Here is an 11,794-nt window from a genome sequence, read left to right on the forward strand (position 1 = left end):
AACATTTTCTCACATTTCTCTCGTGTTTAAACACTCTCAAAGTGGGTTTTGTCGGGGAGAAAACAAATTGCAAACATACAGCACTTCAGAGTCACACTGCGATCCAACATTTATGTAAATTTGTCTGAACACATTCTGTACTGTACAGGGGACAGAGAGGAGACTGATGGACAATGGTCTAGAGTCCGTTAGCCAATCAGGATGCAGAACACAATGCACGCTCATACACTGTAAAAAAAAGCATGTGAAATTGCACAAAAAATCTGCGAAACAGCGACAGCACAAAAGATGTAACCGCGATATAGCAAGGGACAACTGTAGTGTAGATATTTGGACACAGCCGAAGTGAGGTCATCACAATGGGCGTGTACTAGTGCCGGGTGAAACAGGAGTAGATCAGAGCAATGATGTCTTGAATACAGGAGAGTTAAAATGACTCATATATGAATCAGTTTAAATATAACTTGAGAGGGTCAATAAGAAGAAAAAAGTAGAACATAGTTAAAAGCTCTAATAAGTCAATTTTGCAGAATAAGGGAAACCTAACCAGCAATACACACAGTGATTTATTTTGTTTTGTTTCATTCACACATGTTTAACACATCACAAGGTGGAAAAGAGCATTTTGAGCTTTGGAGATGCAAACAGACTAATAATAAAGTGTTACTCAAACATGTGTGAATGAAGCAAAACACAACTCCAGGTCTGTTTTTGAGGAGGTAACAGCATTAGAACATGGCGTCAAGCTCACAAGAGTCAGTTTTGTGTAATACAGAACCTTTAAATCCTACGTGAAGAAAAGGGAAAGGCTTACCCCAGAATAACTACTACACATGGACTACAGTGTTGTACTCACAGCAGTTGGTGACGGCAAAGCTGTTGGTGACCTCCAAGTTGTCTATGTGAGGCGTGAGGCGGAAGTCTGCCATCCCGAACTGTACCATGCCCACCCGGAACGCACTGTACTCCTGGTCCGCTCCCCGTGGGAACAAGCCCCCTAGAGGAGACAAGAAACAAGGTCCATGGTTTTGTATAGTGCTTGTATAGTGATGTAGGGCTTTTCCAAGACAGTCAAAGGAACCACACACACATTCACACACCAGTGTACACAGACACTGGGGGTGAGGTGGGTTAAATGTCTTGCCCAAGGACACAACAACAGCAACAAACCGCCAACCTGTTGGTCAGTGGATCTGACCGCTCAACCAATGATGTTTATGTCGAGAGCGGGATTCAAACTGCCGACCTTTGCATCAGAGGATAAGCGCTCTACCAACTGAGCCACTGTCGCCCATGAAACAGAGGAGAGAGGAGAGAGACAGAGATAAGGCGAGGGGAAAGAGGAAAGAGAAAGAAGGGGATGAGGAGAGAAAGGGAGAGAGCAAGGAGGGAGGACAGAGATGGAGAGAGTGAGAGAAAGAGGGAGAGGAGAGAGGTGGACAGGGAAGATGTGAGAAGGAGAGGGGGGAGAGCAGGATGCAGAGAAAGGGGGGGGGCAGGGGAGTGGGGAGACAGAGAAAGAGGGGGGGAAGAGAGAGACAGAAGAGGCGAGAAGGAAAGGAAGGGGGGAAGGGAGAGACACACGTGCACTTGTATGTGATACACAGTGAGCTGGTGAAGAATAGCCCAGAAAGAGAAAGTAGGTCACGTGTGTCTGTTCGCTTAGATCAGGAGGAGAGTTTTATTTTAGTCCCGGTCTTTTCTGGGCCTCCTGGGTCTGAAATGTCTCCTCCGCGCGTCATGCCCTGCGGAGCTACGAGCCTCTAAGCAGACCTGTGCGCAACAGAGAGCCTGCTCCCGGTGCTCCCGGTCCTCTCGGTGCTCCTTGGCCCTTCACTGGCACCCGTAGGAGACCCGGAGGAGGCCCAGAGGAGGCCCGGGCAGAGGACTCCCTGGCTGCTACGCGCTCAGTGACGGGCTCCAGGAGGACTCTGGCCTATACCACTCTTCCACTTGAACGATCAGTGAAACATGTAGGCTTTATGCAGTGATTTACATGAGCTGCGCTCGCGGCTCAGGGGCCAGGGCGCTACATGATGCGCGTGCTTCTACAGTCTTTAGTCTGACATGATGCCGCTGTGCAAGACACTTTGAGCTCAAAGGAGACAACCAAAAATAATGCAGAATGTTTTGCAAATAAGGTTACATTTATGGTGCTTATTGTCTATAAAATGTGCTGCCACTACACCTCTCAGACGAGTGGGGCCACCTGCACATCCAACTCATCACTCGACCCGCACACAGCGGACAAACCCCGCATTCATGAGCCACATGACGGAGCTCCGGGGCCACAGCGCTGTGTAGTCATGGATCTGTGTACCGGGCTCTCCGCGCGGGCCTCAGAAAACATGTCTCCGTCTCTGTCCTTGTTGAACGCCATGGCAGATACCCGAGGACCCGCGTGCACGCGCACTGGCAATAAAGGCTGAGAATCAAGGAGCCACACGTGCAGAGACATAAAATGAAAGAATCCAGTGCCAGTATAAGGTGTCGCTGTGACAGCGGCACTGCTCGTGGCTGAGTGCTGAGGAATGGCGCACGGTGGAGAAGACGGGCACGACTCACCGATCTGAACGCTCGGAGATCCGCAGAACGCGTGGCGCCACAGTAGAGACAGCAGCAGCAGCAGCAGCTCCATGGCGGAGGTTCGTCCTAAAAGCACAGCTCCGAGTGTTTTTGGGCGCAGTCGGGACTCACGCCATCGTGCCGTGAAGGAGACGTGGAGTGTGCGGTCGCGTGCCCTCCTCAAAGGAATGCGCGTGCTGCCGCTGCGGCTGAGCAGGGGGCGCGCGCCGCGGATGGCCCAGAACAGCACCGCTCTGCCGAGGATAACACGATCATGCGCTCATGGGGAAGAAACGGCACAAATATCACAAAGAGTGTCCCAGATCACTGCCCTGTCGTAAACAGAGCCGCGGTGCTTCTAAAGAAACGGCAAGAACGGACTGTTAACACCGCAGCACGCGCCGCACGCTTTCATATGGCACCGTTAAAGAGCCATCCTAAAGGACCTCTTCTTTATATGACACCACACCACAGCTTCCACGCGTCTTTCCTCCCCCGTTCCAACGTATCGAACATATTTAAAGGTGCTTTCTGAGTCGCAGAAGAGTGTGGAGCAGGAGCGCACATCACAAACCAGTGCGCGCGGAGGCCTGTGTACTTCCCCCCCACTACCACAAGAGGGCGGCAGAGGAGTCACCCCCTCAGCCGTGGCGTCTGCACTTGGTCTGTGCCTTAGATTAGGTCGCACGTTTTTATTCCCCAAACGTGTTCATAACGATAACACACTGGCCTCTGTACCACCACACCATACGTGTCATGTACGTGATACCCCCACAGCATCAGGTGTTTGCCCTGTGATGTAACCTAACCTCTCCAAACAGCCTACAGTAGGATGGCGAGACACTGAGCCTGATTAAAGCGCATACTCATCTCACTAAAGCATAGTTAAAGCAAACATATTCTGCAAAATGGACTTTTCAGACACACTGTAAAACCCGACAAGTTAGGTTTTTTTTTTCATCAGAACAAAACTAGTACACAAAACCAGTCGAACAAACTAAACAAACACACTTTTACAACTTCAAATGAACTGTCCACAACATAAGGAAACAAAAACTAAATCTTAAAGTTGAATACGGTGTGGCCAAGTGATAAAATAAAAAAAAATAAAAATAAATAAAAAAATACAGGAGCAGAGGCAGAGATCAAAATGAAGAGAAAGATATGGCACTTACCGGGCGATCATAAACGCCTTCAGAAACTTCACCCAGACGAGATGTCTTTTTTTCTCAGAAGGCTTTGGAGACATTCAAGATGTGAATTTGGAGTAGAAATGTATTTTCAGGTTGACACTGGTTATTCTGTGAAACTCTGCACAGATCCTAGTACTTTAAGATTAACACTATATTACATCATTCCCTCAATCGGCCCTCAGGTTTGTCTGTGTTTTTATATGTGGCACTTAATGAGAAAAGTTTGAACACCCCTGCCTTAGGCCATCTTTGAGCTTGTTTGGGAGTAGACGTGTGCGTCAGTCTTATAGTATCATCTGATGCTATTGAACTGGCATCACTTTCATAAGTTAAAACTTTGAGCCCAAACACAAAGGTGTTACAGCCCTATTGCATTTGTACAATTTTGGAGAAAATCTAGCAGTAAAGAATAATGTACAGGCAAGTGGTATTGAAAAAAATTGAGTTCAGCGAGGTCACGACATGTAAAAAATTATATTATGGCCCCGCCCTAAACCCTAAAGCCATATTAGATCAAACCTGGAATTGACAAAATCACTCATCATAATCTTTTCCATCTCCTCCAACAGATTTAATCAAAAACACCCCAAACTTGGCCAAAAGACATAAAACCCATGTGCGATAAAAGATTACTAATTCAATTTTAAATAAAATGTTGGGCGTGGTCATGATATAGCGAGGGAAATATATATATATATATATATATATATATATATATATATATATATATATATATATATATATATATATATCCCTCACTATATAAAAAGACCACGCCCTGCCTACATCGATATTTGCATGGCCACGCCTCAAAAAAGTCAATGGGAAGTGGAAAAAAAAAAGTTTGCCATAATACATCCTTTATGTGACCCTGAGCAAAAAGTCTATGGGGGCCATACCCTATCTCCAACATGAAGGCAGCCATTTTGAATCTAGCTATACAGATGTCCAAAATCCAACACTCATACTTTTACAAACGATGGACTTACGAACTGAGGCAGCAACATCAGGACATGTCTGAGGTCAAAAGTTTACAGAAAACATTTACAGAAAAAAATCCTGTAACTTTTGCAAACATCATCAGATTCAAACCCATAGTAGTGTCTGTGTATTTTGATGAGCTGGACAAAATGATATGTGGATTTAAAAGTGTATCTTTAAAAATGTCTCTCCAGCTCCCCCTGCAAAGTTACAATGGGCCATAGACATTTATCTCCAACATGAAAGTGGAAATATTGATTGACATGTCGAGCTCAGGCTGATATGCAGCTCTCACACTGTGGCCTGTCCTTCCTCTGTCACAAGGGTCAGAACGGCCCTTTATCACTGAAATTATTATTATTATTATTATTATTATTATTATTATTATTATTATTATTATTATTATTATTATTATTATTATTATTATTATTTTACATTTATTTAAACATCTACATTATTCTCAAATGTATTTTTTACATGTTTTTTTTTTTTATTTCTACATTTATTTACATTTGAACATTTTCTCTTTACTAATGTATTTATTTCAACTTTCTACTTCAAATATTACTACTACAACTACAACAACTTCTTCAAATACTACTAGTGGTAGGATTTGAAATAGTAGTAATAGTAGTAGTAGTAGTAGCAGTAATAGTATTACTCTATGAAATAGTAGTAGCATTTGAAATAGTTGTGGCAGTAGTAGTATTAGAAAGCCTCCACCTCCTCTTGACCTCTTTTCCTCCTCTGCTCCTCCTTCTGACCTCCTCTCCTCACCTCCACTCTCCTCCTCCTCCTCTCCTAACCTCTCTCCTCCACTACTGTCTCCACCTCTCCTCACCTCCTCCTCAACAGTAGTAGTAGTAGTAGTAGTAGTAGTAGTAGTAGTAGTATTTTAAGTAATAACAGTAGCTGTTAGTAGCAGTATTACTAGCAGTATTAGCAGTAGTAGTACTTGTTGTAGTAGTAGTAGCAGTAGCAGTAGAGTAAAAGTAGTAGCAGTAGTAGTAGTAGTAGCAGCAGTAGCAGTAGAGTAAAAGTAGCAGTAGTAGTAGTAGTAGTAGTAGTAGTAGTAGTAGTAGTAGTAGCAGTAATAGTAGTAGTTGTATTAGTAGTTGCAGTAGTAGTAACATTAGTAGTAGTAGTAGCAGTAGTTGTAGAAGTAGTAGCAGTGGTAGTAATAGCAATAATAGCAGCAGTAGTAGTATTAGTAGGAGTAGTAGTAGTAGTAGTAGCAGTAGTAGTAGTAGTAGTAGCAGCAGCAGTAATAGTAGTAGTTGTATTAGTAGTTGCAGTAGTAGTAACATTAGTAGTAGTAGTAGCAGTAGTTGTAGAAGTAGTAGCAGTGGTAGTAATAGCAATAATAGCAGCAGTAGTAGTATTAGTAGGAGTAGTAGTAGTAGTAGTAGCAGTAGTAGTAGTAGTAGTTGTAGTAGTAGTGGTGGTTGTTGTAATAATAATAGTAGTTGTAGTAGTAGTAAAAGCAGCAGTAGTAGCAGTAGCTTTAGGAGCATTCACTGTAGTATTTGTATTAGTAATTGTAGTAGTAGCAGTACTAGTAGAAATGTATACTGTATAGTAGTAGTAGTAGTAGTAATTGTAGGAGTAGTAGCAGCAGTAGTAGAAGTAGTTGTAGTAATAGTAGTTGTAGTAGTAGTAGCAGTAGTACAGAAGTAGTAGCACTAGTAATAGTAGCAGCAGCACTAGTAGCAGTAATAGTAGTAGCTAGTAGTACCTGGCTAGCTCTATTGTTTTCCTTGTTTCCTTTGTTTGCTTTGGGTCTACAAACACTTTAAGACAGAAACAGGTTCAAAGACTAATGTTTGTGATTTTAAGAAAGCCATTATTGTTAGTGTCAGGTTTAATATTCATTGTTAGGTCATCTGTTCAATGTTGTATTGTTTTGGTTTGTCGATAAAGTTTGTACAAAGTCAAGCGCATCACTTCCTGTTTTGTTATCCCAGCAGAAGGGAAGATACATGGTCCACAGCTGGGGAACCCAGTCGGTCCACTGTTAAGGACTGATGAATCAATGTTGCAAGTTACTTTAATTCATAATATGGACGCTTATGTTTGTAAATCAATGTTTATTTCATGCCATTGTTAAATAATTTTGGTTGAAAAGCGTGATGATTGTAGCATAAAAATATGATGTATAAATAGTCACTGCTAATGGAAGCTGCATATAAATAATGCTTTGTTATGCTTAATACTCAATAATTTATGTAAACATATTATTATTATTATTATTATTATTATTATTATTATTATTATTATATTTTTTATTTTATTTTCATTTCTGGCAAAAGTTTTCACTCCATGTCATGAAGGAGTCAACATTAAAGCTACAAAATATTACGTCAGTTCATCTGTTTATTGTGAATGGAGTTTGGTGTTTAGTCTACGGTTGGTGCATCTGGATGAGAACACCAGAGTTAGAGAAGACAATAGTACTGCTTTTGGCTGTGAACTTGACTCAGTTGAGTCTAGTCTGAACAACGCAGAAGTGGATCTGTCTGAAAGTGGTAAAAGCCAAAGTTAAATTTGTCAACTGGATAAAAAGTTGTAGGAGTGAATACTTTTCGCTGCTCATCCAAGCCTCGTCTTTGGTTCTGGTCAGATTACTGCTGGACACTGCTTTATATCTGTCTGCAGGGTGGGGCTAACTACACTGAAGATGGGTTCAGATTCTCTGTTGTCCTATTTTTTTTTTTTTTTTTTTTTTTTTAGCTTTCTTAGATCTATTGAAGGCTCATTTTGGATAACCACGAGCAGAGAGACCACACGCACTTCCTGATTAACAAACAATAAAGCTAGATGCATATAAAACAAATGCATAAGTTAGACATTTTGACATCAAGAGCTCCTTGTACAATATATCTGCACTGGGACAAGATACATTCTGCTTAAATACATGAGGAAAAATGGGATACTGGCCCTGTCTTTACTCTTCTGGCTAAACAAAGGCTAAAAAAAAAGTAGTTGGAACAGATATGAGCTTTATTCCCCTCGGCATGCACCTTCTTACACTTACAATTGTAGACAGCTGTACATTGCATATTTCATTTGGATTTTGGCACATGGCGTCTGCATGCTCCTCCACTCTGCTCCGGCAGACTGGTTATCACGACTGTTTTACATGAGGTAAGATCATAGACTGTATAAAGAAGTGGACTAAGGGAGTGTGATGTCACCTGTAGCGTTCGGCTCATTTGCATGTCTGTTTCTCTTTCATTATTGATTTTCTAACTTTCTGCCGGTTAAATCCCTTCTCATATTCAGCCCAAAGAGGCGACTGCTGTTGTGATTTTGGGCACAACAAAAATAAATTGAATTGAATCATCAGCGCTGTCAGTCAAATCAATTGCTAACGCTAACAGGAGAAACCTCGGGGAAAGATGGCACCTGATTTATCTGTTTTTAATGTTCATGTCTTGACTGACGGACACAAGAGCAAAATGAAAAACAGGATCGTGTAAAGCAAAAGTGTGCTCATGCTCACTTCCTGTTTGTTTGGAACGCAGTGGCTAGCGAGTTAGCTATGTCCATTTATCTATAGAGTCTATGAGAAAGATACAACCCTCTTTGGAAACCGGCAAACAGAGGTGGGTAGTACTCAGTTAGCTTTACGTCGTGATTTGAACATTTGTGTTTCTCGCAGCTCCTTCAGATACAATTTAGTTTGGTTCATTTTTGTGTCTGTTTGAAATGACCATATTCTGTGTATTATTTCATGTTTTGTTTTTCAAATTATAAATCAGATGCTATGCCACAAACGTTTAGTCTTTAAGTTACTTGAGGAGTACTTTTCCCACTTACTTTTTACTTTAGTCATTTCTTGGACCACTACTTTGTACTTCTACTTTAGTACGATTATTTTGAAGTCACGTTACTCTTACTCTAGTACAGTTTTTGGCTACTCTGCCCACCTCTGCCTGCAACCAAAGTCAGATATTCAAGAATTATGGATAAAAAAAAACAAAAAAACAGTTTACAATCAGCTTGGTTTTACTCTATTAGGAAATGTCAGACACTACAATCACGTGAATAGGCTGAGTTCATGTGAAGTCATAACGTCCTGCAGTCCGTAGTTTAACCAGAGCTGGAGACAGGTCAGAATTCTCTCATGGAGTTTACGGTGTAACTGTCAGATTACAGATGTGTGCACCTGGTTTATGCTTCATTTCTCTGTAATTACTGGGCCAATCCACACGAAACAAAAAACGGCACAAAGTTCAGTGTCTTCTCCGTCAGTTTAAATAAATAAAAAAGAAATGATTTTTTTTCACAATAGCTTCATGAAGTGGTGCCATTATTCAGCCCAAAAGACGTGAGTGTCATCAAAGGACTTTAAGCCATAAGATGTGTAAGAGCACAAAGTACAAAATGGATTTAAACAGCACATTTTCAGGACATTGTGATTGACACGAGAGTTCATGGTCCTAATTAGGGGTTTGGTTTTTAACAAAATGGTGAGTGACTGAACTGAAAACCTGTTGGCTCATGTTAGCTAGCTTGTGACTGTAAACCTGTTTAACAGCACAAATCAACTCACCTGTTGTAGTTACACATCAGTTCTTTCTGGTTTGTCTTTAAATAAAGCTCAGATTGAACACAGTCTAACAGTCTCTGACAGAGCAGGGCCTACAGTTTGCATCACACTCCCAAGGATTGGGAGTCTGTTGAGGTAACAAATGAAGTAGAGAAACAGCTCCTTCAGGTTCAGAATGGCCAGCTAAGGCGGCTTGGATGCCTCTCTAGAGAGGTGGTCTGTGCCCCACCGGGAGGAGACCCAGGGGAAAACCCAGGGCACACTGGAGAAACAAAAGATGTGAGTGTGCACTACCTAAACATACAGCATGTTTCTACCAGCCCTACTTAGTCTTATTCTACTTGGCCTGGTTTTGTTTCCACTGGTATCCATGGAAACTGCCCACAACAAATCAATACCTGTGGACTCTGTGGAAACCACCAGCATTCAGACCAATCAGTGGAAAAACCCAGGCCAAGCCGGTACCAGAAACGCAACAAATTGAAGTCAAGTAGGGCTGAGTAGGGCTGAGTAAGGCTGAGTAGGGCCGAGTAGAGCTGAGTAGGGCTGAGTAGGGCTAATGAAAACACGCCATAACTCTGAATGATTGGTCAGTGTGTGGTCAGCGTGCTGGTGGAATCCATGGTTCCTACAGAGTTCCCATGGTTTGTTGTGGGCAGTTTCCATGGATACGGTACCTGATTCCACAGCAGCATGCTAGCTAGCTCACTGTGTCTCAAAGCTAACAGTCACTTTCATTAAAACTGGAAAATATAAAATAAACAACCTATTAAAATTTAAATGAATAAAAATAAAGGCTATCCTATTGTTTTTAAATGCAGAATATTTCAGTTTGTTGTGTTGTAGTAATATTAATTTAGACTCAAAATTAGTATTAGCATTAGCATTGAGACAAACATCTCTCTTTCTAAACACAGAAGTGTCCTCTGTCCTCATGTTATTTGTGTAGTGTTTAACATGTGGTCAGTAACATCCACCCTCCCCTCCCTGTCCACGGTCTGAGCTTTAAATATTTATTAATTTTAGTGACTCTGCAAAAACCGAGGTACAGACACAACTGCACAGGAAGTAGTGACACTAACAGTGAGGTTGCCAGCCGCTATAGTTGCACAGAGCCACTTGAAACACAACAAGGCCAAGTAAGGGCTGATTACAGTAGAGTAGGGCCCAGTATGGCTGATTAGAGTAGAGTAGGGCCAAGTAGGGCGGTGTGTGGTGTCGTATGAATGCAGCAACATGAAATACGTAAACAGTGTATGGAGTGGGACTGGTTTAACTATTTGAACTGCCTGGAAGGGAGTGAGTACATTAATATATTTGCACATTGTATAGACAGATAAACTTATCAACTAAACTATTATATACTTATATATTTGTTTTCATTTCAAACCACATATTCTGTCATAAATGTCATGAAATAAGTTCAATCATCCAGCTCATGACTGAACTAATAATCATTGTGTCCATACTGCGGAAATCCAAGTTTATATTCTTAAAGGTGCACTATGTAACTTTTCTGGTGGATGATTTGCCACCTGCTTGTTTCCATGGAGCTGGAATTGCCTTCCTTCTAATGTTTCACAGTGTGGCATAAAACCAAATGATATTTAATGTATTTGATTACAGGTGCATTTATTGCTCAAAAATACAATTTTAAAAACATGTTCGCTCCTCTATGGTTCTGACCCTCTAACTGGCCCAATGACATCACCTCCTTGAGTGCATGGAGGTAAACGTTTAATGCCATACTATGGAACATTCCCAATCAAGTTATAACATGGTAACTTGTTCCACCTTTGAGGCAGTCAAAACGCTTTACATTAAGAAACCACTCACCCATTCACACACCAGTGTGCGCAGACACTGGGGGTGAGGTGGGTTAAGTGTCTTGCCCAAGGACACAACAAGAGCAACCTGTGGGTGAGTGGATCTGACCCCTCAACCAGTGATATTTATGTTGAGAATGGGATTTGAATCACCAAAACTACCAACTGACCTACTGTTGCTCCTCTTTGTAGAGATAAGTAAGTGCCAAAATAAACTGCTGGGCCAAAAAAAAAAGTCACCACCAAAAAAAAAAAAGGTCACACACTCTAATATTTGGTTGTTCCGCCTTTGATTACAGCACACTTTTGCTGTGGCATTGTTTCGATTTCGCTTCTGCAACGTCACAAGATTTATTTCCATTCAGTGTTGCATACATTTTTCTCCTCTTGCATTGATGCTGGTAGAGTCTGACCACTGCACAAAGCCTTCTCCAGCACATCCCAAAGATTCTCAATGGAGTTAAGATCTGGACTCTGTGGTGGTGGACAATCCATGTGTGAAAATGATGTCTCATGCTCCTGAACCACTCTTTCACAATTTGAGCCCAATGAATCCTGGCATTATCATCTTGGAATATGCCCGTACCATCAGGGAAGAAAAAATCCATTGATGGAATAACCTGGTCATTCAGTATATTCAGGTGTCAGCTGACCTCATTCTGCTGAACCTAGACCTG

General features: G+C 41.7%; 2 protein-coding genes across 2 annotated transcripts in view; one reads left to right on the forward strand and one right to left on the reverse strand.

Annotated features, from left to right (window-relative positions):
* LOC117374808 (glutamate receptor 2-like) overlaps positions 1–2,625 on the reverse strand; it is a 28,967-nt gene extending 26,342 nt beyond the window's left edge. The window contains exons 1-2 of the mRNA XM_033971009.2: positions 2,566–2,625; positions 857–997 (exon numbers count right to left, since the gene is read on the reverse strand). Of these exons, the coding sequence (XP_033826900.2) occupies positions 857–944 (88 nt within the window). The 5' untranslated portion in view covers positions 945–997; positions 2,566–2,625. The remainder of the gene's footprint in view (positions 1–856; positions 998–2,565) is intronic.
* The window catches only part of LOC117373264 (protein CutA homolog), a 109,153-nt gene that overhangs the window by 92,103 nt on the left and 5,256 nt on the right, over positions 1–11,794 (forward strand). The gene's annotated exons all lie outside the window — the stretch shown is intronic.

Source organism: Periophthalmus magnuspinnatus, chromosome 1 (assembly GCF_009829125.3).
Source record: "Periophthalmus magnuspinnatus isolate fPerMag1 chromosome 1, fPerMag1.2.pri, whole genome shotgun sequence".
NCBI classification, from domain to species: Eukaryota; Metazoa; Chordata; class Actinopteri; order Gobiiformes; family Gobiidae; genus Periophthalmus; species Periophthalmus magnuspinnatus.